This window comes from Piliocolobus tephrosceles, chromosome 18 (assembly GCF_002776525.5).
Source record: "Piliocolobus tephrosceles isolate RC106 chromosome 18, ASM277652v3, whole genome shotgun sequence".
Taxonomy (NCBI): Eukaryota; Metazoa; Chordata; class Mammalia; order Primates; family Cercopithecidae; genus Piliocolobus; species Piliocolobus tephrosceles.
Window position 1 is genome coordinate 9,591,506 of NC_045451.1, and position 26,438 is coordinate 9,617,943.

Consider the following 26,438-nt stretch of genomic DNA (forward strand, 5'->3'; position numbering starts at 1 on the left):
GTGTGGGTTCCTGCGTTTGAGGGTGTGTGTGTCAATGTGTGCATGTATGGATGTGTGTGTTCGTGTGTGAAGGGACACAGGTCTGAGGCAGAAGATACGAATGCAGGAGGGGTACTTAGGGGGACCCTGTTCTGAGGACCTCAGGAGTTCTCTGGACTTGGTTTAGCCTGGGATTTGTAGTTTTATTTCTGCTGGTGCCTGTCAGGAGAAAATCTCGTCATTTGGACATAATAGATGAAATTAATTTTTCCGACTCTGATGGAAGTCTTCCATGTCCTTGCCACTCCTGTTTGTTCTGTACAGTGACCAAGATTATCTTTCCAAAATGCGAAGTTGTGTGCACCCCTTCCTCCATCAGCTCCTGGCGACTCCATGCTCCTCTCGGGAATGTGTTGACATCACAGGCGTTACTGAGAGCCTGCTTTTCCTGGGGAATTGTGCTGGGGGCTGGAGTTACAGATATCAGCATGACACCATGGTTTCTGATTGCCACATTTCAGTTCCTTTATGTGTGTCACTCACGTCACCTTTCAATACAGACTCAGTCTCATTTTCGGTCACTTCTCCACCCGCAAGACTGTAGTCACACCATTTCCTGAAACACCCCCATTGTCACGCCTCTGTCTTTCTCCCACTTTTTCTATAAAACCTTTTCCACAATCTATTAGAATGATTTGTCCTCTCTCTGGCTGTCATAAAACTTAGCAAATGACTTTGTGTAGAGATGATCACGTTTTGCTATGATAAATTGCCTTTAAAATTGATATGAGCCACTATCTTAGGCATAACCTGAGAGCAGAGATGTGTCCTCTTTATGTTTGTATTTCCGAGGGACTAAGCAGAGGACTCAGTGAAATTTGGAGGAATTGTTGGATTGACTTATTTACAAAACAGAGATAACAGATACCTCTTTTGACTACATCACAAAACAACTAGAGGCACAAATAATATCACAGATGTGAAAGCTTTCAGAAAATATGCCATATAAATACAAAGTAACACCATGCTTGATTATATGTACACATTACAATTTGTTCTGATTATCATTACATTGTTGATTTTATATTCCCTGAGAACGTTCCCACATTAGATACTCATGCTGAGTAGTCGATGCTTGCTGATACATTTTGAGACTGAGTCACAAAGTTCAGGGTTGGCATTAGATAAAATTGTCTTCAGTGGTTTCTGCTCCTACTTTTCCCAATTTTTACTCATCTTCTATTTTGACACTCTTACCAGGGTCAAGTGCATTTAAACAATTCCTCTTTTTATAGGGGTGTGCTTTTTTTTTTTTTTTTTTTTTTTTTGGTGACGGAGTCTTGCTCTGTCGCCCAGGCTGCAGTGCAGTGGCCGGATCTCGGCTCACTGCAAGCTCCGCCTCCCGGGTTTATGCCATTCTCCTGCCTCAGCCTCCCAAGTAGCTGGGACTACAGGCGCCCGTCACCTCGCCCGGCTAGTTTTTTTGTATTTTTTAGTAGAGACGGGGTTTCACCGGGTTAGCCAGGATGGTCTCGATCTCCTGACCTCGTGATCCGCCCATCTCGGCCTCCCAAAGTGCTGGGATTACAGGCTTGAGCCACCGCGCCCGGCCGCTGGGGGTATACTTTTTACACTGACTTGCTAATATGTTCCTAACAAGTTCTTCAGAATTAGAACTTGTATTTTATAAAAGAAAGAAGAGAGCAATGATGAACCTGAAAAATGAATCCTGTTTTGATATTGTACTATAATTATGGAAGATATGACCCCGGAAGAACCTGGGAGCAGGGACCTCTCTTTACTCTGTACTCTCTTTGTGACTTCTTGTGACTCTAATTATTTCAAAATCAAAAGTCAAATCTCGCATAATGGTAGATCTGCATGTGCTCTGGGCCACCATACTTTCGTATCTGATGGGCTTTTGATCTGTTTTTTGGTCCTCACCAACGCAAATGCCTGAGATCAGCAAGGAGGAAGAGGTGAAAGGAAGGCCACAGGATGGGCTGTCAGTACTGGGCATTGGCTCCCTCCGCCCACTCCAGCCTCTGCCTCACCTTATGCTGTCACTGAGGACTTCCCTGTTCCATGCATGCACCACCTTTCACTTATTATTTATATTTTCACATCTTTATTTTAGTTTCTGCCTCCTCCCCATAGAATGTAAGTTCTAAAATTTTTTTTGTATTATTGTATCCTCATGGCCTACAGCAGAGTTAGGCACAGAGAATGCATGCAGCACATGTTTGTTGAATGAATGTCTCCTTGTAGAAAATGAAAGCTTGAAAATAAGCCCACTGGTTCCCCGAGAGAGAAGTAACTGCCCATCCTCATACGAGAGTAAACCTGTGTCTTTTAAGCTAAGGCCTTTTTCCTGTGTTCATACTTTAGAAAAAGAAGACACGACTGATAACATCTGAGAGGAAGGAAACTGCATTGTGCTGGGATCTGCATGTCACATTATAAAAAGCAATTTTTTTAAATAGACCAGCCTTTTAAACAGCTTCCGGAGATGGATTATCCTACTTTACTTTTGGCTCTTCTTCATGTATACAGAGGTAAAGATGATCTTTATATCTTCATTTAAAATTTTTGCTCCTGTTTTTGTTCTTACAGGGTGGCATATTCAGAATTTACAATGCTCTTTAGTTGGCTAGGATAATTTCTCACTTGTTCAGAAAAACTAAAAGTTACATTTTCCAATTATCAGTAGGACACCTTTTTAGCTGAAGGCAGAAACTGTCATCCTTTACCGTGATCTCAATGCACTATCTTGTTAGGGCTTCAAAAGTGTAAGATATTGATTTGGTGTTTCCATCATCAAGGCTAACAGAATTAATGTGATGTTGTATATTTCAGCTTTCTGTGAAGAGGTGCTTTGGCATACATCAGTTCCCTTTGCTGAGAATATGTCTCTAGAATGTGTATATCCATCAGTGGGCATCTTAACACAGGTGGAGTGGTTCAAGATCGGGACCGAGAAGGATTCCGTAGCCATTTTCAGCCCTACTCATGGCATGGTCATAAGGAAGCCCTATGCTGAGAGGGTTTACTTTTTGAATTCAACGATGGCTTCCAACAACATGACTCTTTTCTTTCGGAATGCCTCTGAAGATGATGTTGGCTACTATTCCTGCTCTCTTTACACTTATCCACAGGGAACTTGGCAGAAGGTGATACAGGTGGTACAGTCAGGTAAGGGCAAGTTTTTTTTTAATCCCTTTTTATCCACCTACAACCTTTGTTTCTATAAAGCCCAAGTAGAAGCTATAGAATGCTTTCTCGTATTTCTGTGGCATTCTCCAATTCCGTTTCTAGATGCTTTGATGTTACGACTTTGAAGGAGCAATCTTGGGAGTCTGTTTCATTTTTCTGACTCTGCTGTTGTGTTCGAGTAGAAATGCCTTTCAAATTTGAATGTGGTAGGAGAAAGTGCAGGTTTTATGTTGTCTTATTGATAACCTAAGCCTTGATTAAACTGATGTTGGCAACACATCGGTTCAGGATCCTGATGCCTTCCTTTCAGGGCTTTAACACAGCGATGTAGCACCATTGCCTTCTGCTGGACACTCAGCACTCACATCAACCCCTGAATGTTCAAGGTTCTTCCTGCAGTACTAAATCTAAGTTAGTTAGTTAGTCTGTTTGTTTCTCTCTCTTTTTCTCCTTCCTCCCTCCCTCCCTCCCTCCTCCCCCTTCCTTCCTTCCTTCCTTCCTTCCTTCCTTCCTTCCTTCCTTCTTTCCTTCCTTATTTTTTCTTTTCTTTTTTTTGAGAAAGCCTCACTTTGTCACCCAGGCTGGAGTACAGTGGCATGATCTTGGCTCACTGCAACCTCCAACTTCTGGGCTCAAGTGATTCTCCTACCTCAGCCCCGCAAGTAGCTAGGGCTACAGGTGTGCATTACCACGTGATATGGTTTGGCTGTGTCCCCAACCAAATCTCATCTTGAATTCCCATGTGTTGTGGGAAGGACCGGGTGGGAGGTAATTGAATCATGGGGGCAAGTCTTTCCCATGCTGTTTTCACGATAGTGAATAAGTCTCACGAGATCTGATGGTTTAAAAAAGAGGAGTTCTCCTGCACAAGCTCTGTCTGTTTGCCTGCTGCCATCCATGTAAGGCGAGACTTGCTTCTCCTTGCCTTCCACCTTGAGTGTGAGGCTTCCCCAGCCATGTGGAGCTGTAAGTCCAATTAAACCTCTTTCTCTTGTAAATTGCCCAATCTTGGGAATATCTTCATCAGCAGCGTGAAAATGGACTAATACATCACACCAGGCTAATTGTTGTATTTTTTTTTTTTTTTTTTTTTTTTTGTAGAGATGAGGTTTCAACATGTTGCCCAGGCTGGTCTCAGACTCCTGAGCTCAAGTGATCCAACTGCCTTGGCCTCCCAAAGTGCCAGGGTTACAGGCATGAGCCACCATGCTTGGCCCTGGCTCCGTCTTTCACCTCCTCCAGGTTTAGCTAGAGAGGACATGTTCTTCATAAATTTGAGCTGTGGTGGCAGAAAGAACCCAATGATCCCTTGGAATGTGTTCTGCTTTATCTACCAGAGACTGTGGTTTTGTCTTTCTAGTGATGACCACATGAACTGGTTGTAGTATATTGGAAACACTCGGATTTATAGTAATCACTTTCCATCAACCTTGTGTTAGTTGCTCCATTCCTCTAAATCTCAGGTTCCGGAACAGGAAATTCGGTTGGTAGTACCATTCTACTTGCTGAATGGCTGAAGGGTGATATATTTAAAGAACTTGGCCCATGGTAGTCAGAGAATGATACATCTTATTATTATTTCCTATCCTTGTGATCCAAAAGGACTAATAATGAAATTTTCAGATATTAGTGACAATCTAAAGAAGGGAATATTTTTGGAGCTGTGTGTTTCTTGTGTGTTTCTTGTCTCTCAAATTATACCCCAGGGCTGTATAGAGAAGAATATTATATGACATCTGACATAATAGTGCTTTATTTTTAAGGGATCTATGTGCTAAAAGACAAATTACAGAATTATATGAGGAATATCAAATGGTCAGGAGGTAAGAAACATCTTCGTGTATTTAGTTTTCCCTTTCTCTTCAGGTGTGGCTAGGGTGAAGACTAATTTTGTGTGTATAGGTGAGGCTTATAGAGTGTCAATCTGCAATGTTTCTTTAGTTAAATATTTATTAAAGACTCCATTTCACCATACAAGTCTTCATTTGCTGTTGTATGTAGACACCTGTTAAATCCTGCTTGGAAGTTTCTACTGTGTAGTAAATCAGTCAGGCAGGTGAAGTAGAAGATTGGCAAAGCTTTTAACATAGAGTGAGCCATTGGAAACAAGGCCTGAGCCACCAAAACTAGAACAGGATGCACTTCCCACTGCTGCCTTGTGTGGTGCGACTTTAAAGTTTGGGTTCCAAATTAGCTGTTTTGGTTTCTGTCACAGGACAACCAACTGAAAACAGCTCGACCTTTCAGGATAGAGGATGGGGCTAACCTGTAAAGAACTGAATGATGGTTGTTATGCAAAGGTAGGATTTTTAGCATCACATATGAATGGTCTTGGGAATATTTCCTGTTGTTTTCATCCAGATTTGTCATTACTGCTATTTTTTGAGGTTAGGAAAAGAGAATTCTCCCCTTCATGGGGCTTAAAAAAATACAATGTGGAGATTTTCAGTCCGTTATCAGTCAGAGGAAGGGGTACCAGCTGTCCATCTAGTTTGAATTCTTCATGATGGTATCCTTAGCCATGATCCATTGCTCTTGTTTTGATCATTTATATTTTAAAGAGCAGATTGATGCAATGGGCTAGTGAAGGCATTCTACCCAATTTTGAGAGTTTAAGAGCTTCACTTTTTTAAACTAAGAATGATAGTGAGTTTAAAAAATATTACTTGTATTTCAAAATTAACCTTAGGTGTGCTTAAAATTTTCTTATGTACTTTAGTAACAACATACTGGGATTGCAAATACTGTACTTTTGTATACTGTAAAGGGAGAGTTGAAAATACATTAAATAGTAAAAAATCATACTTGGAATCTAGAAATCCTAGTTTATATAATAGATTGTAAGAACTTCAGAAGGATGAAGGAGTTGGGCCCTATGCTCTGTAAATATGTTGATTTTTGCGATTTACTGATAGCTTATTATGTGTGGAATTTTACATAGTCTGGATCTTCATAGACTTCCTCCTTGAATCTCCTGTGTGCACTTGAACGTTTGTATTGCCTGATTTTACAGGTGATGACATTGAAGTGCAGTGAAGTCTAGTGGTCTTTCCAAGGCCCCAAGTTTCGCATATGTCCCAGCAGATAAAGTTGCAAATTGATGCAACTGTCAGCCTGGGGGACGTGGGAACTCACCAGGGCCCTCAAAGAAGGAGACCTTGGCCATTGCACCTCCTATCAATGCTACCCCCCTCCAGCTTTCAGCCCAGAGTTTAAGAGCAAATGGGACATCTTATTCTGAATAAATGGTACTAATAATATGAAGTTATTTGAAAATATGTGTTCTTTCCAGAACAGGCATTTCTTTATTAACAATTGATTTAGAGACTCTAATGGTAAAAATAAATGCATTTGTTTTTACCTAGTTTGTGAGAAAATATGCAGAGATGACTTGGGGGACAACATTTTCAAGGTAGCCCTTTCTGGCAGAGTTTGTGGGGTCATGGAGAAAATTACTGTCACCTACGTGTCTCTGGCTTTATTAGTCAGTTAAAGCAAATATAGTTGCATTTACAGAAATACCCCCCAAATGAGTGACCCACTCAGAATGTTCTGCCACCTAGTGTTTACCGGGTGCCTGCTCTGTAGGATGCAACTGAGTGTCAGTTGATTTAATCCTTATGAAGCACCATGGGGAGGTAATGTGTTCCTGTGATACAACACTGAGGTTCAGGGTGGTAAACTCACTTGTCCAAGGTTCTCAAGCTGCCAAATGACACCACCAGAGTGACCCCAGTTGATTTTTCTGAAGAGTCAGAGACCTTAACTCCAGCAGAATGAACCATGGAGGATCACGGTAGAGAAAAGTCATGCTGGACTTTGAAGAATTGGAAGGAATATTTTAATTAGAGAGGCTGGGGTCTGGGGAAGAGAGAAGACAGAGAGGGAAGGGTGTCCTGGGGGTACTGATGGCTTAAAGAAGGGCACAGTGGAGGTGTAAAGTTCATGTAGGAGGCAGAGCCTGGCCCTCTCTGACTAGGGCACTGGGTGTGTATAAGATGTGGTTTACACCCTGGGCTCTGAGGCCATCTATACCCGTAGAGGTGGCCTGAGAGGCAGCCTTACAGGAAAGGAAGACACTGTGAGGGTGAGACTCTCTCCCTGCCTGCACCAGCAAAGAGGCTCAGCTTATGATACTTTAGAGTCTCAGGAAAAGCTTTAGTACAGTAGATTCTGTGATTAAAAAAGGAGTTGCAGCTCACCAGGGCAGCAGAATGTCAGAAATAAATCTGAAAAGTTATTGATGTGCCTAATGGAATTTTGACTTCCATCTGTAATGCAGACCAGGGGACATATCTGAATAGTTTTTAGAGAGAGACACAACATAAAACCAGATTTTTCTTTCACCACCTGGAAGATTACACTAGCTGCAGCCTTGTAGGAGAGTAAGACTTGCAGGCAAGGTAAGCAAATAGGAATCTATAGATTGGAACCCTTATATACTGCTAGCAGGAGGGTTAATTGGTATATCTATTGTTTTAGTCAGGCTTCTCCAGAGAAAGAGAACCAATGTGTAATACATGGAGGTTTATTATAAGAAATTGGCTTACATGATGTATTAGTCTATTCTCACACTGCTAGGAAGAAATACTTAAGACTAGGTAATTTATAAGGGAAAGAGGTTTAATTGACTCACAGTTCAGTATGGCTGGGGAGGCCTCAGGAAATACCATCATGGTGAAAAGGGAAGCAAGCATGTCCTTCTTCACATGGCAGCAGGAAGGAGAAGTGCAGATTGAGCTGGGGGGAAAGCCCCTTACAAAACCATGAGATTTCACTAGAACCGCATGAGGGTAACTGGCCCCATGATTCAACTACCTCCCACTGGGTTCCTCCCACAATACATGGGGATTATGGGAACTACAATTCAAGATGAGATTTGGATGGGGAAACAGCCAAACTATATCATTTTGCCCTGGCCCCTCCCAAATCTTACATCCTCACATTTCAAAATACAACCATACCCTTCCAACAGTCCCCTAAAGTCTTAACTCATTCCAGCATTAACTCAAAGTCCACAGTCACAAAGTCTCAACTGAGACAAGGCAAGTACCTTCCACCTATGAGCCTGTAAAATCAAAAGCAAGTTAGTTACTTCCTAGATACAAGGGGGGTACAGGCATTGGATAAATACACCCATTCCAAATGAGAGAAATTGGCCAAAACAAAGGAGCTACTAGCTCCATGCAAGTCTGAAATCCTGTAGGGCAGTCATTAAACCTTCAAGTTCCAAAATGATCTCCTTTGATTCTATGTCCCACATCCTGGGCATGCTGATGCAAGAGGTGGACACCCATGGTCTTGGGCAGCTCCACCCCTCTGGCTTTCCAGGGTACAGCCTCCCCTCTTGGCTGCTTTCACAGGCTGGTGTTGAGTGTCTGTGGCTTCTCCAGGTGCATGGTACAAGCTGTCTGTGGATCAGATTCAGATTGTGGGGTCTGAAGGATGGTGGCCCTCTTCTCACAGCTCTACTAGGCAGTGCCCCAGCGGGGATTCTGTGTGGGGGCTCCAACCCCACATTTCCCTGCTGCAGTGCCCTAGCAGAGGTCTTCCATGAGGGCTCTGCCCTTGCAGCAACTTCTGAATGGACATCCAGGTGTTTCCATACATCTTCTGAAATCTAGGCAGAGGGTCTCAAACCACAGTTCTTGACTTCTGTGCACCCGCAGGCCCAACACCACATGTAAGCTGTCAAGACTTGGAGCTTGCACTCTCTGGAACAACAGCCCGAGCTGTATGTTGTCCCCTTTTAGCCATGGCTGGGATATATGGCACCATATGCAGTCCTGAGGCTGCATAGAGCAGGGGGTCTTAGGCTTTGGCCCAGGAAATCACTTTTCCCTTCTAGGCCTCTGGGCCTATGATGGAAGGGACTGCCATGAAGGTCTCTGACATGCCTTGGAGACATTTTTCCCATTGTCTTGGTGATTTACATTTGGCTCCTCATTACTTATGCAAATTTCTGCAGCTGGCTGGAATTTCTTACCAGAAAATGAGGTTTTCTTTTCTGTCGCATCGTCAGGCTGCAAATTTTCCAAACTTTTATGCTCTGCTTCCTCTTGAACCCTTTGCCTCTTAGAAGTTTCTTCTGCCAGATACCCTAAATCATCTCTCTCAAGTTCAAAGTTCCACAGATCTCTGTGGCAGGGGCAAAATACCACCAAACTCTTCGCATAGCAAGAGTAACCTTTACTCCACTTCCCAACAAGTTCTTTATCTCCATCTGAGACCACCTCAGCTTGGACTTCATTGTTTATATCACTATCAGCATTTTGGTCAATGTCATTCAACAAATTTCTAGGAAGTTCCCAAATTTCCCACATTTTCCTGTCTTCTTCTGAGCTGTCAAAACTGTTCCAACCTCTACCTGTTACCCAGTTCCAAAGTTGCTTTCACATTTGTGGGTATCTTTACAGCAACCCTCCACTCTCTGCTGTACTAATTTACTGTATTCCTCAATTTTCATGCCACTAATAAAGACATACCTGAGGCTGGGTAATTTATAAAGGAAAGGGGTTTAATTGATTCACATTTCAGCATGACTGGGGAGGCCTCAGGAAACTTACAATCATGGTGGAAGGAGAAGCAAATATGTCCTTCACATGGCAGCAGGGAGAAGAAGAATGAGTGCCCAGAGAAGGGGGAAGCCCCTTATAAAACCATCAGATCTCATGATAACTAACTTACTATCATGAGAACGGGATGGGGGAAACCACACCCATGATTCCATTATCTCCACATGGTCCCTCCCATTACACGTGAGGGTTATGGGAACTACAACTCAAGATGAGATTTGGGTGGGCACACAATCAAATTATATCATATGATTATGGAGACTGATAAACCCAAATTTGCAGCGTGGGCTTGCAGGCTGCAGACCCAGGAGAGCTGATGGTACAGATGAAACCCAGGTCATCTGCTGCAGAATCCCTCTTGCTTGGGGAGGCTGGTCTTTTTGTTGAATGAGGCCCACCTACATTATGGAGAGCAAACTGCTTACTCAAAATTCACCAATTTAAATGTTAATCTCATCCCAGAGCACCCTTCAAATGACACATAAAATTAACCATCATACCTGTTTTAGAAAATGATATGGCATTAGCTAGTTAAAAACCCCAAATCCTATGATCCAATAATTCTACTCTGTTTGGTATCTCTCTCTCTTTTCTTTTCTTTCTTGACAGAGTCTTACTCTGTTGCCCAGGCTGGAGTGCAGTGGCACGATCTCAGCTCATTGCAACCTCCGCCTGCTAGGTTCAAGTGATTCTTCTGCCTCAGCCTCCTGAGTAACTGGGATTACAGGTCCACGTCACCACACCCAGCTAATTTTTGTAGAGACGGGGGTTTTTCCATGTTGGCCAGGCTGATCTCAAACTCTTGACCTCAGGTGATCCACCCCACCTTGGCCTCTCAAAGTGCTGGGATTACGGGCGTGGGCCACCTTGCCTGGCCAAATCTACTGATTTCTAATGGTGAAAAGAGATGCAATTGCAATTTTTGAACAGTTCAAAGGTCTAAGGTAAGGATGAAATCTTCATTCTGATATGGCCTAGGGGTCAGGTAGAGGTAAGTTTCAGCAATGATTTCAAATTTTTATGATCCAAGGACTAAAAGATGATGATTTTTAGTGAAAAAGATGTGAAATGAAGAGACCAACTTGGCTAGGAAGAGTGGGAATAAGTCTGTTTCGGATGTATTAAATTGTAAAGTAGCCTTTGACTAGCTGACAATTGAAATTATGGAGCAACAAACCAGGATTGAAAATACCAAATTTGAAGTCATCTGAATGATCATCCAGCACATGTGAACAAGAGGGTTAACTAAGAAAGTACCAATGGATGGGGGCAGAAGTCTAAGGTCATAGTTTGTGGCTTGGAGGATGGCACATTGTAGTGTGTTAAAGAAGGTATTCATGGTAAAGAATGTAGAGGGCATAGAGAAAAGATGGGGAGAGTCAGGAGAGGGAGAGGAAAGCAAACAGGTGAATTATTGCTGTGAGAGCAGAAGACACATGGAACTCACATTTATAGTAGAGTTACATTTTCTTGCTCCACACATGTAGGTACTTTGTGTTGGCTGTATCGTATGTTTTGCTGAGTCTATGATCTCCCATATTCCAGTCCATTTATCTCAAAGTGGGCACAGAGATGTTCCTCCCTGTTTCACTTTAAGAGTCTCATTCTCTCCCAGGTTGGATGAGGCTCCTTATATGCCATCCATGCTCTTTCTTAGAAGGCTCTCATCTCTACACCCTTCAAGGCCAAGTGTTCTCTGTCCAGATTCCCAGCAGCTGGCATAGCAGCCAAAGTTTTCATTCATTCTTGTGTGTATCAGTTGGTTAGTGGCACTAAAGACCTTCCTTTAATATTAAGGGCCCCAGAATTGATGACAGTTCTGAGGAATCCTATGATGAAAGGGATTCTAAAGATCATGCTGGCCTATATATTAGTTGAGGCCAGCATGGCCAGCATTTTTCTAATGCTGGGGTATAATCTCAGCCTTTAAATTTGATTTAAAGCTGGGGAGGGGGAAGTCTCAAATCTGGCTTTTATAAATGGGTGTTCTGATTTGCAGGAGCTGAACCCACTTACCCATTAATTAACTTATCAAGTCTTTCCTGAGAATATACAATGTGCAATGTAATGTTCAGTGGTTTGGAAGATAGAAAGACATGGATCTTAGCTCTAAATAGGATGCAGAATATTGGGGGAGAGAAAAGTTGTATATCATAAATGATTATTTGAGGCAAAAAAATAAGTCCTATTGTAGTCTAGAGTATAGAATTTTATTTTACCTTGGAAATTCAGGGCAGAGTGGAAAAGTGGAATTTGAACTTAACCTTGAAGGAAGCAAGTCAGAAAATTTGGAGGTTGAGATTAGTGGACACTATTCCAGGAGAATTGCTTTAGAAAATTATCTAGAAAATAGATAGCTCTGGCTCCAGTGTAACCAACTTTGGAAGATAATTTTCATTGTTCAAATGAAACAAAAACACAAAACCTCTAAACAAAACAACAAAAACCTCTAAAATTGAACCAACACATAGAATTGATCAACAAATTAATGCAATTTATTCTGGTTTACAATTCATGTTTTGGTTGACATGTTGACTTGCTGCTTCAAAAGGCAAGGGAAGCCAGATGCATTATACAATTGTATTGTACAATCTATATTAAGGTATTTGCACACTTTCATTTTGGCCTTTTTTTGGCCTATCCCAAATTCAGAAGGAAAGAAGAAAACATATGAAAATGACACCATATTTATTGATGACAAGTGAAAGTGATGGAGGAGGAGACTTGGTATGAAAGGCTATTGCCTGTCAAAGGAAATTCCAAACAAGGTTAAGAAGGCTACAGAGAAAGTCTTTCTGATTCTCCTGTTATAAGGGTCACCAATTCCTTTTAGCTTGTTTAGTCCTTGTGTAGACTTTTTTTCAGTTTTGTCTATCATATGTATCTCTATCACTTTTAATTTTCTTAAGATGGAGAAATAAGAAAAAAGTCATTTCAAGTCAACTGATTAGAGAATGAAGCCATAAGCTCTCTTTTTAGGCCCATTCTGGTGAGCTTAGAAATAAGTCATAAAGGTTTTAAATGTCCGTGTGTGTATATGCATGTACACACACAAGACTAAAAAGTGTTACATTTTAGCAGTTTTTGATTTAAAGAAAAAATATTAAATGGTATCTATAAGGAATCCACAAGGGATAAAACAAACATTTAAAGGCCTAGAAATCTCACTCCATAATGAAATAAAATAGTATATAAAGAAGGCAGATGATAAAAAGCATTTTAAGAGTCACGGAAAGCAAGGTTATTGTCACTGCACTTCTCAAGGGTGAAGCAAATGGGAAACTGAAAGTGGATAGTTACCAGAACGTGTGCCAAGGTTGTTTTTATCGACATGCTTTCCCTGTGCCAAGCCCAGGAAGGAGCAGGCGCAAGAATGCATGTCTCTGTGGGAATCAACCCTCAGGCTTTCAGGTAAAGCTCTGTAATCAAAAATCAAAAAAAGAGAAAGTTTAAAAACTCTCTGGCGCAAGATAATACTAAATTTATATACACAATCGAATTCAATAATCGAATGGCCAATACAGTGGAATTCACATACAGGCACGGGCACATGGTTGGGTTTTTGGAGAGTAATATTGTCTGTCTGTCTCGATGCCTGGGATTCTGTCTACTTCCTTCACCTCCTTTATGCCCCGTGAGACACCCCAGTCTTTGACACGTCTAAGTTGTAGTAAAATCCAGAGGAAACTTTTACTTTGCGCTTGTTGTCAAATGCACTCAAGAAAGCCACAGCAGGGAGTGGAATTGGCTGCCATCTTTGCGTGTGGCCATTTTGCTTACTTATACTACCGATGTAAACATGAAACTGTACCCTTCTTATCGTAGATATTTATATTTTCAAGGTGGTTGTGGAGTAGGGGTATGCTTGGCTGAATTGATAGAGAATGGGCTACAGCTGAAGCTTTGGATGGTGATTCTCCTGTTACCTCAGAACATTCTGTGAGTATAGCTGGAAACCACAGAGTTCTTGGCTTTTCCTCCTTCAACTCTCAGTGATTAAGACAACTCACACCTTTACCACAGCAGCTCTTTACCCAGCACTGAAAGCGGCTGCCAACCACAACATGAGGAATATATTTCCTCTTCAGAATGGGTATTGGTGGTGTGTGGGTGCCAGTGCAGCGTGGGGACTGTGGTCTTATACATGAGTAAGAGCTGGTATCCTATAGTCTTCAGTGCCTGTCAAATAACTGTGGAACATGTGCAGCCCACACACGTTCAGACTCCTCCTTGGACCATCTCTGCTTCTGTGATCTTTTAAAACATTCCTCACTTCAAAGGTTGAGAGCTGCAGGTAGTGGGCATTGTTCTCCAGCACGTGCTCTGGGAAACTTCCTTATAGGATTAGCGAGTAGGTGTGAGTGACCTTCAAAAAGGCCTTATAGGAATTTACCCATTGACAGATCACATTATTAACTGAAAGTAAGACTATACATTGCATTTTATAAAATAAAAAATGTGAGATTTGAGATATTCAAAAGGAAACGAAAAGAAAATAAGTAACTGAAGAAAGTCTGAAAGCTCTTGGCTTGTAAAACTCTCAGTTTTTCCTGATGCTTGGAGCTCCTCTGTGACTTTCTTTTTGAGTTAATGCTGTCCTCTGATGGTTTAGGTAGCATCGATAAAAAGATCTGGTTTCTAAGTTATGGTTTTTGTTTTTGTTTGGTTTTATAGGGAGAGGAGGTTGCAGGCAGAATGGCTTTTTCTTTCCTTGGAGAAAATGGTAGGAGACTATTTCTGAAGACATTTAAGATTTTGAAACGGTTAAGAATTTCAAGACCATCAAGTCAATCCTTCAGGGATCAGTGTGAAATTATTCCCTCAGGCAACATCTCTTCTACTTACTCCTGAGCAGTTTTAATTAAATAACTCAGTTGATGGGGCTTCTGGCACTTCCCTTGAGAGATTATTCACAATCCAATAACTCTCAATGTGAGAAAATTTTTCCTGACTTCAGCTATTTAACCAACTTACACTTTTAAAAAAGTCTTCTCTGAAATCTGCCTTGAGAGAAAGAGCTATGTTTCATAGAATACTGATAGAAGACGACTTCCAAGGATGGAGGTATAATACACGATATCCTTACCTACTAGTGTTGTAAATAGCTATGTGCATCATATCTGCACACAGTGGTGACTGTGGCAAAACAGAATGAAATCTGGGCATTAATTCTGGGAGCATTTAGGTGCAGCATTTAATGAGCAGAATCCTAAGAAACTTAGCATTCTCATTTTAGCAGATAGGCTCTTAAGAACACATTTGTTCCAATTCTTGGCCAGCTACATAAAATTCTATGTGCTACCAACACTGGTATTTCCAGAATTGCTTCATGAAGGGGCGCGTGTGTGTGTGTGTGTGTGTGTGTGTGTGTGTGTGTGTGTGTGTGTGTCTGTCCTCTGTGTGGAGAGGATCATTTCCTTCATGATATATAAAGAACCCAAGACTATAGCAAATTTTAGGTAATTTACCTAATTCATTTCACTAATAGAATACATTTATTTCTCTTTGCAAACTGGAAGCTGTAGTTAAATGTATACCATTTTCATCTGAGAAACAGCCAAATAATTCAATTGTTGTATTGGTAATGTTAGTGTATGTCCCCAAAAGAGACCCTTTGTAAAGTCCCATTAACTCCTGACATCAGATTTCTCAAAATATCTCATTATTTTTTAAGAAACATAGTTGCTCATTTAAGTGAAATAAAGAATACTTAACATGGGGCTTGTACCTTCTTCCTTTTATTCTCTTTAAATCCTACAAATGTTTCCGGAAAGAACAAACATTTAATAAGATGAAAAGGCCGGGCGCAGTGGCTCAAGCCTGTAATCCCAGCACTTTGGGAGGCCGAGACGGGCGGATCACAAGGTCAGGAGATGGAGACCATCCTGGCTAACACGGTGAACCCCCGTCTCTACTAAAAAATACAAAAAAACTAGTCGGGCGAGGTGGCGGGCGCCTGTAGTCCCAGCTACTCGGGAGGCTGAGGCAGGAGAATGGCGGGAACCCGGGGGGCGGAGCTTGCAGTGAGCTGAGATCCGGCCACTGCACTCCAGCCTGGGCGACAGAGCGAGACTCCATCTCAAAAAACAAAAGATGAAAATATTTTATTTTCAACTATTCGCATTGTGTTTCTTTGTGCTGACACAGTGTTTGAATTTTCATTCTTAATGTGGTCCGATCATTCTGTTTTCAGTGAAAATAGCAGAATTGAACCAAAGGGAAAATGGCTAAACCTTGTTGCTGAAATGACACAGAGGTATTTGAATCCTCTTTATTGGATGAAGGATGATAACAATAATGAAAAATCTCCGTAAATCTCATCTAAATCTGTTGAATAGATATTATTGTTTGCTGTGAGGAAAAGAAAGAATGTATGCTTGTATGTCATGTAAACATGTGGGCCATGCAAATGTGTGGGCCAAGTGACCGTAATACAGGGTGGAATTTGAAAAGTAGCTTAAAGCAAGGTTTGGGGAGTTGGGAGGTGACAGAGGTTACTTCTGGTTTGGGGAAACCATGGCCTGGAAATCTAGGTGTAATTTGGATGAGTGGAGACAAGGGCTGGCAGGAAGAGGGAGGAAGTTCAAACAGGAAAGTGCATCACAAGAAACATCACATACCAGGGACGCTCTTTGTGTTTGAGGCACATGAGAAACGATTTTGGCCAGAGGCTCAGGGGAAGGCCGGAGGGTGGAAGGTCCAGATTTTGGACTTCATTTGGTTGTTAGTAAAGTTTTCAAATAGTGAAAGTCTCATGTTGGCCATGATTTGGAGCCATGACCCTACCAACGGCATTGAGGATGATGTAGAGGTAGGAAGGCAGAAAGATAGGAGGCACAAAAGCAGGCAAGAAAACGGGAGGCCTGAGGCCCTGCAGTGAGGGAGGACACCGCCCCCACAGTGCAGCCCATCAGAGCAGTCTTCCCAAATTACACACCAAGAAAGCTCCCGTGCTGCAAGTTTCTCCTTCCCATTTCCTCCCCTCTTTGATTCTCTAAATGTTTATTGAATGTCTGTTATATGCTGGGCCTGTGTGAGGTTGGAGGCACATAGGAGAAATGTCCCAGTCCCTCATCTCAAGCTCAAGGCTCTGTGCCACTTGATGCTTGCATTGTTTGGATGCAGAGGACGGGAACTGGTGGAGCTAGAAGTGGGTAGTGACAGTGTATGTGTGTGCATCTGGGAAGGAGGGTTGTGGAGTGAGGGAAGGAGTCATTCAAAGAGCTTCAGAGATCAGAAGACACTAGAGCTTACTGATGAGGGAAGATGAGAATGGATTGAAGGGTGGTCTTGCTGTTAGCCGGATGGCATTCCTGCTGGAGTGAAATCATGCTAATGGTGCAAAAGCAAAATGAGGCTGGTGTGCTTGGGAATTGCGGGATGGATCATAAAGCCTGAGTAAAGGCTAATTTAAGTGGGTAGTGGTGCCAGGTGGTGAACTTGGAGGAGTGGAGAGTGGTGATAAAGAAATTTGATGTGTGATCAGCAGGAGCTCCAGATTTTTGCTTAGAAGAGGGGGCATTCAGAACCCTTGATTTGGAACTGCATTTTCACAGCAAACCCACATGCTTACTTAGATGCATTTTCTTTGCAGTGGGATGGGAGTAGGAGCTTCACTTCCCTCCAGTTACACTGTTGTGTCACGAATGTAAACTATTCTAAGATATTTGGACTTTAGGTTTCAGGCAAGGGATTTCAATTAGTCTGCAGTTTAGAAAGAGCACGCAGACAGGGTTTAGAAGAGAGATTGGAAGCAAGAGAGAATAGGTGAAAGACACGTCAGAAGAATTTTGTCCCCCGGTTTATTTGCTGAAGTCGTAACTCGTAATATCTCAGAAGGTGACTGTATTTGGAAATGGGGTTTTTAAAGAGGTAATTACATTAAAATGAGGTCATTAGGGTGGGATCTAATCCAATACGACTGGTTTCCAAATAAGAAGAGGAGATTAGGACACAGAGGGTCATCTGGAAACCAAGGAGAGGGGCCTCAAAAGGAATCAACCCTGCTGGCACCTGAATTTTGGGTTTCTAGCCTCCAGAATTGTGATAAAATAAGTTTCTGTTGTTTAAGCCATCCAGTCTGTGGTACTTTTTAATGGCAGCCCTAGCAAACTAATGCAGAGGTGATGAGAATAAGTCAGACAAGAGATGAAAAAGAATTAAACTAAGGCAGCTTTAGCGGGGATAAAGCAGATGGGGCATATTCAGGATGAATTTTCTGCTGAGTGCATTCTTCATTATTCTGATTTCTTCCCCTCTTGAAGATTCAGGACTTAAATTTTAAAAAACTGCTACAACTGCCAGAGTTTTGGCTCAGAAATTGCTGGAACACTGCTCCCCACCTACTTGCTTTGTCAAAGTTTCACTCCTGGTTCTGTCTGTCTCTCTACCTTAATGTGTGTTTTGCAGTGCACACACCTCCATCTTTCCTGGAATTGGTACACTTAGTTCTTTTGTAATCTATGTCTGACGCTGTAATATTAAAGTAGTTCTGTCTCTACTGTCTTTTTTTTTTCTCTTTTTTACTCAGTTTTTTTTTTCTTCCTGTCATTGCTTTATTTTCTTATGTTCGTGGTTATTTTTCACTGTGTGCTGCCCATAGTCCTTGATAAAGCCTTCTGGGGATTCTCTGAAGTCTAAAATGAAGGAGCCTTCGTTCTCAGAGGAGTCAGAAGGATTACTTTCAGCCTGAGCTCTACAGAGCACCCATGCTATGGGAATTTAGGCTATAAATCCACATGAGGACTGATTTGTACTTAGAACTACTCAAGGATTTTCTTTCTTTCCGTTATTCACCTGGCGGTGCAGGTGAGGGCATGCTTATTTCCGGGTCATTGTTACCATGAAGGAATATCCCTCAGAGGTCTCGACAAGAGGAAGGTCTTCTTTTTACTTCTCACTTCAGGTAGGTCCTGGGTTTTGACACCTATTTCCTTTGTGTTGTTTGAGGTTCAAAAATCAGAATTCACGTTTGCTTAGACTGGTCAGGAGTGCTCAGGGTGGAAGTGGCTTCCATGTCCCTATGTCTCCAGTTTTTTGCTTCTACCTGGATTTTTCCGGTGGTCCCTGTGTTGTCAGAGATTTGATGCTTTAAGATTTTTTTTTTTAAATGAATCCTGCATATTTAGTTGTTTTTAATAGGAATTTTGGTGATAATCATGGAGCCTGATATTTCATGGGAAATAGAAATTTCCCTATTTCTAAAACATACATTTGCTCCTTTCACAAATCTGTCCTGCTCCCAGTCTTTCTCATTTGAGTCAATATTCCCACATCTTAAAAACATAGAAGTCATCTTTTATGCTTTGTTTTGCCTCATTTTTCACATCTAAGTGTCTAGACTCGCAAAATATATAACTCATATCCATTTAGCTCAAACTAGATTGCAACAGCCTTCATTCACAGCACTCATCTTTTACCTCTTTGTATTTTTAAAAAGTATTTGTCATCTAGATGCTTTTACCTGAAAGTCTGATCTGACTAATGTAGCTCATCATCTTCCCAGAAACGATGTATCCAATACCCCAGCTTTTGGGATCTTCTCTAGTCCCGGTAGGATTTTGTTTCTAGTTGCCTATGCTCATGGTGCAGAGGAGAGATGCCCGACCTCCTTTGTTCTCGATCACCTCCGGAGATGGCATGCGGCCTGTGGAATTTCTGTATTTGTGGGAATGAGCTCAGACAATAGGCTAGAGAGAGAGAGAAATTGAGAAATGACAGATTTCATATTATAGTCAGTGTTGGGTGTGAAATAGAAAAGGGATTCAAGAGTGGCACCAGGTTTTACTTGGGATCCTGAAGAGATGGTGCCATTGACTGCATTAAGGAGAATGAGATGAGAAGCTTCAGAGTGGGGTTGAATGGTTTAGGTTTAGACACCCAAGTGAAGCTCTCTAGTAGGCAGGAGGATTTTTAAATCAGAACCCAAGAGAGAACTTGGGTTGGAGATGCAGATGTGGTAAAGTCACGGGTGTGTACGAGTGTGCACAGAGAGCTTTGGCTAGTCTTCCTTCACATTCATAACCACCGTTCATTGAATGTTTATTATGTGGCAATCCTGGGCAGGGCTCTAAAGGCTTTACATTGATTATTTCATTTAATCCTCACACTGTCCCTATGAGGGAGATAGTAATATTAATACATAATTTAAAAGTTGAAATTAAAAAAGTGAAGATAGACTATGGAGCGTGTAGGAATAAAAAGGACCTAGCACGTGAGAACGACTTGATAAAATGATGTTACAAGTACATGAAGAAATCAAGATGGAAGGGATGTTGCTAGATCCAGAGTGTCCTCACGATCCACAGCAGAGTTTGCAAACAAGTGGCCTGTAACACCCATTTCATTTGACCAACACATTTTTGGAAGATCAGAACCACTCGTATACACATCTGGATGGACTGTTAATACTGCCATAAGTGTTCTGCTTGGCAGCATTTTCTAGGCTGGGTAGCAGCAACCTTTTTGTAAATAATATATTCCTGAGTCACCCACAGTCCCCACTCTTCCCTATTGTAATACCTTTGGCTCCGGTCATTTCCATGATCTTCCTGGACCCTCTGGGAATTTGTCTTTGCAGCCCTCACCTATGTGGTTATCCTTGATTCTTAAAAGTGCTGTTCAAGGTCTTCTAAGGCTTGGTCCCTGCATACCTTCCAAAGTCACCTTTGGGTGCCTTTTTTTTCCAACCAAACAAGTGCAAATTCCCTAGGCATCCTCTGCATTTCTGAACTGTAGATGTTTTTGCTTCTGCCTTTTCTTTCCCTTAAATACTCTTTCACTCTGTATACTACAGACCGAATAGCCCATATCAAAACATCTGAAATCCGAAATGCCCCAAATCCGAAACTCCTTCAATGCTAACATGATGCTGAAAGGAAATGCTCATTGGAGCATTTTAGATTTCAGATTTTTGGATTTGGGATGTTCAGCTGCTATGATGTAAACATTCCAAAATCTAAAATAATCCCAAATCTGAAACACTTACGGTCCCAAGTATTTTGGATAAGGAATACTCAACCTGTACTCATCCTTCAGCTAAGGAATCATTGTCCCACCCCTAAAACGGGAATCCATGTTTTCTGCATTCCTCCGGATGTTGTTTGTGGCCACCTTTTTATAGAAGGTATTTTCTTTTCCTTGCATTCCATCTAGTGATGACCATTCCCATCTCCCTCACTGCCTCCTCTCCTGAATGACGGCAGGCCACATCCCATTTCCCTCTTTGTGAGCCCAATAAAAGCTTTGTGACAGAGCTTTGCCCTTAGGAGACATGCTCAATAAAACAGCAAAAAAGTTGGGGTGAAGCGGGGGGAGTGATAGAAAATCACCAGCACCAATGGCTGATCTGTACGTAGGAAAGGTATCGATTCCATATGTAATTAAGCAGAATAGAACAGCTGCCTATGAGTACTTTCCAGGAATTGGAAAGTATTCCCCTGGGTGGTAACAAAGGTTTATAGCTCATCATGTATGAAACATGGTTTGAAGTGTATTTGGATGTGAATTTCTCTTTCTAGATGGTTTGAAACTTACCTACCGCTTTTCTGCATATTTCATAACTTAAGGAGATTCTTCAGTAATTCACCCACTAGTTTGTTATTTTACCGCTCAGAATGGTTTAGTGTCATTTGCAAGTTTTTGATAGGGATATTTATTAGCACATTATTTGTAAACATACTATGTGAACTTAGTACACTCATGTTCATAACAGCGTTATTCACAACAGCTAAACAGAAGCAGCAACCCAAATGTCTATGGAGGAATAAATGGACAAACAAAATGCAGAATATCTACAGTGTATATCTATTATGTATAGATGTATGTAAAATGTATGTAACATGCAGAATATACACAATGGAATATTCTTCATTCTTAAAAATGAAGCATATTTCAACACATGCTACAACATGGATGAACCCTGAGGACATGATTCCAAATGAGCAAAGCCAGTCACAAGACAACAAATACTTTATGATTCCACTTATATGAGGTACACAGAATAGTCAAATGCATTGATTCAGAAAGTGGAATGGTAGTTGTCGGGGGTGGGGGATGGGAGAGCAGGGAGCTGTTTAATGGGTAGTGTTGCGATTCTGCAAGATAAAAGAGTTCTGAAAATTGGGTTTACAACAATATGAATATACTTACCACTACTGAACTGTACATTTTAAAAGGGCTAAGATGGTAAACGTGTGTGTGTGTGTGTGTGTGTATAGTGTCTTAGTCTGTTCAGGCTGCTATAACAAAATACATTAGATGAGTAATTTATAAATAATTGAGTTGTATTTCTCACCATTCTAGAGGTTAAGAAGTCCAAGACCAAGGCGTGAGCAAATTTATTGTCCAGTGAGGGGTTGCTCTTTGCTTCCAAGATGGCGCCTTCTTGCTGCATCCTCATATGGTGGAAGGGGCAAGCCAGCTCCTTTCAACATCTTTCCAAAGGGCACTAATTACATTTATGAAAGCAGAGTTCTCAAGACTAAATGATGTCCCCAAAAGCACCATCTCTTAATAGCACCACAGTGGGGATTACATTTCAATATGAATCTGAGAAACACATTCAGATCATAGCAGTGAGCTTTGTTCCAGGATTATTTCATGGGAAATTTCACTGTTAACAATTCTTTATTTAGAGAAATCCCTGCTATCTATTGTTTTGGTTTTAATCTTCATTACATGAAAACAAAAAAGGATTTGCTGACACAGAGCTTTGAGTTTTGTCCTCTCCTAACTCGTCTGGTGACATCTGAAGAGTCTCTTCATTTTTCTGAGCTTCAGTTTACTCATGTATAGAAAGTATTTATGTAGAATATGTATCTTAGGGGAAGCATAAGAGCTAATGAGATAATATACAAAGATCCTGTATAGTACTTGGCACATGGAAATTGCTCAGCACATGGTGGTTCCATTGAATTCCCTTTCCATATTCCCTGAAGAATTAGGTATCTTGTTGAGTCTGAAACTTCGACTCATTTCAGCTAACACATATTTAGCTGTTACCACTTGCCAGGCATTCCATCAGGAGCTAGAAATATTAGGATGAGTGAGATATTATAGCTCCTGCCCTCCTCCCTATCATATGTAAGTAGACATTACATGATGATATGAAAAATGCTCTTATGGGGATAATGCCATAAAGGGGACTCTCAGAGTCCTTAAGATACTGTTGTCATTCCTCATTGTTCAACTTGGATGGAAAGCACATCTGACAACTAAAGAAGTAGGAGTTAGCCAAAAAAAGGGCAGGGTGTCCTCTGCAGTAGGAACAGCAAGTGCAAAAGTCCAGAGAATAAAGACAAAGCAGGAGATATAAGAAGCTGGAAAAGCAGCCCATCATCCTGAAACATAATGTATGAGGTAGGAACAGGATAGATACAAGCAGAGAGGTAGGCAAGGACCTGATACTAAGTGGTTCTTTTTTGTTGTTGTTGCTGTTGTTTTTTTTTGAGATGGAGTCTCGCTCTGTTGCCCAGTCTGGAGTGCAGTGGCACGATCTTGGCTCACTACAACTGCCACCTTCCAGATTCCAGTGATTCTCCTTCCTCAGCCTCCCAAGTAGCTGGGACTGCAGTTGTGTGCCCCATACCTAACCACTTTTTGTATTTTTCGTAGAGACAGGGTATCATCATGTTGGCCAGGCTGGTCTTGAACTCCTGACTTCAGGTGGTCTGCCCGCCTTGGCCTCCCAAAGTTCTGGGATTACAGGCGTGATCCACTGTGCCCCGCCTGCTAAGTGATTCTATGTGCTGTGGTGAGAAATGCATACTCGCCACAAGGGGACTGAGAGTTTATTGAAGGGTTTTAATGTCTTGAGACAGAAATCAGATTGATCGTATGGTGGACAGTCATTCATATTGGAGCAAGACTGGAGTGAAGGAGGCTGGGTAGGGGTCTATTTTAGTAATATAGTAGGGATGGACCAGGATAGGGCAATTTGGATAGAGAGTGTAGGGCCCATGTTTGAGAGATGTTTAAAAGGTAGAATTGACGGGATCCAGCAACTGATTGGATGAGTGAGAAAGGGAAGAGGTGTTAAGAAGGATACCCAGTTTCTGAACAGCGGGGAGAGTAAAAAGGAGCTGGTTTGGAGAGGGGAATATGGTTTTGGAATATCTGTGAATAGAAAAATGGAAAAAAAATGTGAAAATCTAAATGAGTTTTTTTAGATTTTAGATCATTTAGTGAAAATCTAAATGAGTTTTTTTCTTGTGTTTCTCCTTTGACTTGTGATTTATCTACTCAGGAAATTCTAGGAGATGAATTTGCATTCTTTTTCTTTGCAGGGATCATTCTGCATTTCTGATTCTAGTTTGTATTTGGTTATGCACCAAGTACTTGTCCCAGCACATTCTCCCAGTTTTCTAGATGTAGCAGTGAGACTCTTTGGCTTTAATTTCATGACCTACCTAGAGTTCCCCTTTTGGATGGCACCCATTGAAAGCACACTCATTCTGAAGCATGGTGGCCATTTGCAAGTATCAGAAGTGCATTTTGTCCAACAGGTTGTCTTGTAGTACCTGCAAAGCAAGCTGAATGGAGAATTTTATATCTGGTGAGAACATTTTGTTCAGTTCATGAGTTAGGTCAAAGGTTTATCATTTATTTAAAGTAATATATGTTGCCTATCTATTCTTATGGAAAATTCAGGAATTCTCTAATAACTTTTTCCATAAAGATGAAACTGAATAATCCCTTTAGTGTCCTTGTTACTCTCTCTTTATTCACTGAAAAACTTTTGTTGTGTATGTTGTTTTCAAATGCCATGCAATTTCTTTCCCTTTCTTTCTCTTTTTGATGTGCTGAAAAACTTTTCAACATTTACTTTGGAGTCTTATGTGAGATAGTTTTCAAATACTCTTCCAGCCTCACTACTTATTTGTACCTCTGGGCTTTGCAATTCTCCCCGTTGAATGGTGTTTTTTTTTGGCAATACCTTCATCCTACTGTTGCCCTTTGACTTTGTCAGTTTAGCCATAAGGGGTTTCATTTGAAGCACTTGGCCCTTTAGATCTGCTGGCATATATATTCTCTGGACTTTCAAAAACACTTTTCTTTTTTTAGTAAGTATAGGGATTTCTCTGGGATTTTTACCTTTTCAACTATACTTTTTTTTTTAAACCAGAATATTTGCATTTTATTGTAGTTTTCATTTGTAATTGTGCAAAAATTTCCAATGATCTTTTGACTTTGCCTTTTTAGTCAGAATTGCCTTTTGTCATTTGATCATGACTGATGCTTCAAAGTGCATATTGTACGTATCTATTTCATTCCACAATGCGATATAAATTTCCATATGTTTTTATTTCTATAAATTCAGGAACCAGTTATGTGCAATACAAATGTAGTGGGTCTATAGCTTTTTCAGAGGTGGAATTCAAGATATGATGCAGATAATGGAAGTAGTCCATCAGTCCTTCCTAACTGAATTTTTCTGTCTGTCTCATTTTGCATAATATTTTCTTCTGTGATGTTGGCTTAATGGTCTATAGTATAATTCAAGAAGCTCATTTCTCCCTTGTAAAGTTTTGAGGTTTCTGTTGGCAGGTGCTATTTAGATATGAGTTTTGTGGAAGCCATCCTCGATACATGATGCTGCATCTGTTTTTATTTTGAAGTCTGAAGGCACAATACTCCATTGATTTTTATTGATTAATCTTTTTCCATCCTAAATCAGATGTGTCACTTCTATCGAGGTTGTCACTTTCTTGCAAGTTTCCCATTAATCCTCTTAACTTTTTTAGGCCTCCAGGATTTCTGGAGATAACGTTATGAATTTCCACTGGTCAGTTCTCAGATAAAGAAGGTGATAGAGCCTTCACTAGAGAACAACAAATGTTTTTTAAAAGGCCAGGGCTGATGGGGTAGGGCAGGGATAAAAAGAGAACATTTTTGAAGTTGGTGTTGAGGAGGGGGCAGGATTCTGATCACTGAGAACTTCAGCCCCGCATCGATCCCACTCCTGGCCCCCAATCTTGTCTTCCTGTAACATGACACTTGCCCTCCAACATTGTGATGCCATGTTTTGCTATTTTGTTATCAGATTTCCTTCCTTCCCTCCTTCCTTCCTTCCCTCCCTCCCTCCCTCCCTCCTTCCTTCCTTCCTTTCTTCCTTCCTTCTTTCCTTTCTTTCCTTTCTTGACTCTTTTGAGACAGAGTCTCACTGTTGCCCAGGCTGGAGTATAGTGGTGCAATCTCGACTCACTGCAACCTCTGCCTCTTGGGTTCAAGTCATTCCCCTGCCTCAGCCTCCTGAGTAGCTGGGATTACAGGTGCCCGCCACCATGCCTGGCGAATTTTTATATTTTTAGTAGAGATGGGGTTTCACCATGTTGGCCAGGCTGGTCTTGAACTCCTGACCTCAGGTGATCTGCCTGCCTTGGCCTCCCAAAGTGCTGGGATTACAAGGCATGAGCTACCAGGCCTGGCCAGTTATGAGATTTTCTTTTCAAAACTGCTCCCATGCCAGTGTTTATCAGCTGTCACCACTTGAAAGCTGTATGAGGGTGGAATTGGGTTGACTGCGAAAGGCTCCATTCCCAGGGGTTCGTTTTCGGCACTGTGCATCCTCCCAATGGCCTGGTCTATTTTTTGACTAGATAAGATTTTTGGAGAGATGAGTCCTCATTTCTTTTTTTTTTTTTTTTTTTTTTTTTTTTTTTGTTTTTTTTT

The 26,438-nt window shown here is 41.3% G+C and overlaps 1 protein-coding gene across 9 annotated transcripts in view; it reads left to right on the forward strand.

Moving 5' to 3' along the window:
• Nucleotides 1-26,438, forward strand: part of CD226 (CD226 molecule) — a 128,947-nt gene that overhangs the window by 11,745 nt on the left and 90,764 nt on the right. For 8 of the 9 annotated variants that reach the window (XM_023224182.1, XM_023224187.1, XM_023224186.1 and 5 more), the window contains 2 exons: nucleotides 2,368-2,534; nucleotides 2,836-3,171. In XM_023224182.1, coding sequence (XP_023079950.1) covers nucleotides 2,489-2,534; nucleotides 2,836-3,171 — 382 coding nt within the window. In that variant the 5' untranslated portion in view covers nucleotides 2,368-2,488. The remainder of the gene's footprint in view (nucleotides 1-2,367; nucleotides 2,535-2,835; nucleotides 3,172-26,438) is intronic. The other variant, XM_023224188.1, reaches the window with a different exon arrangement.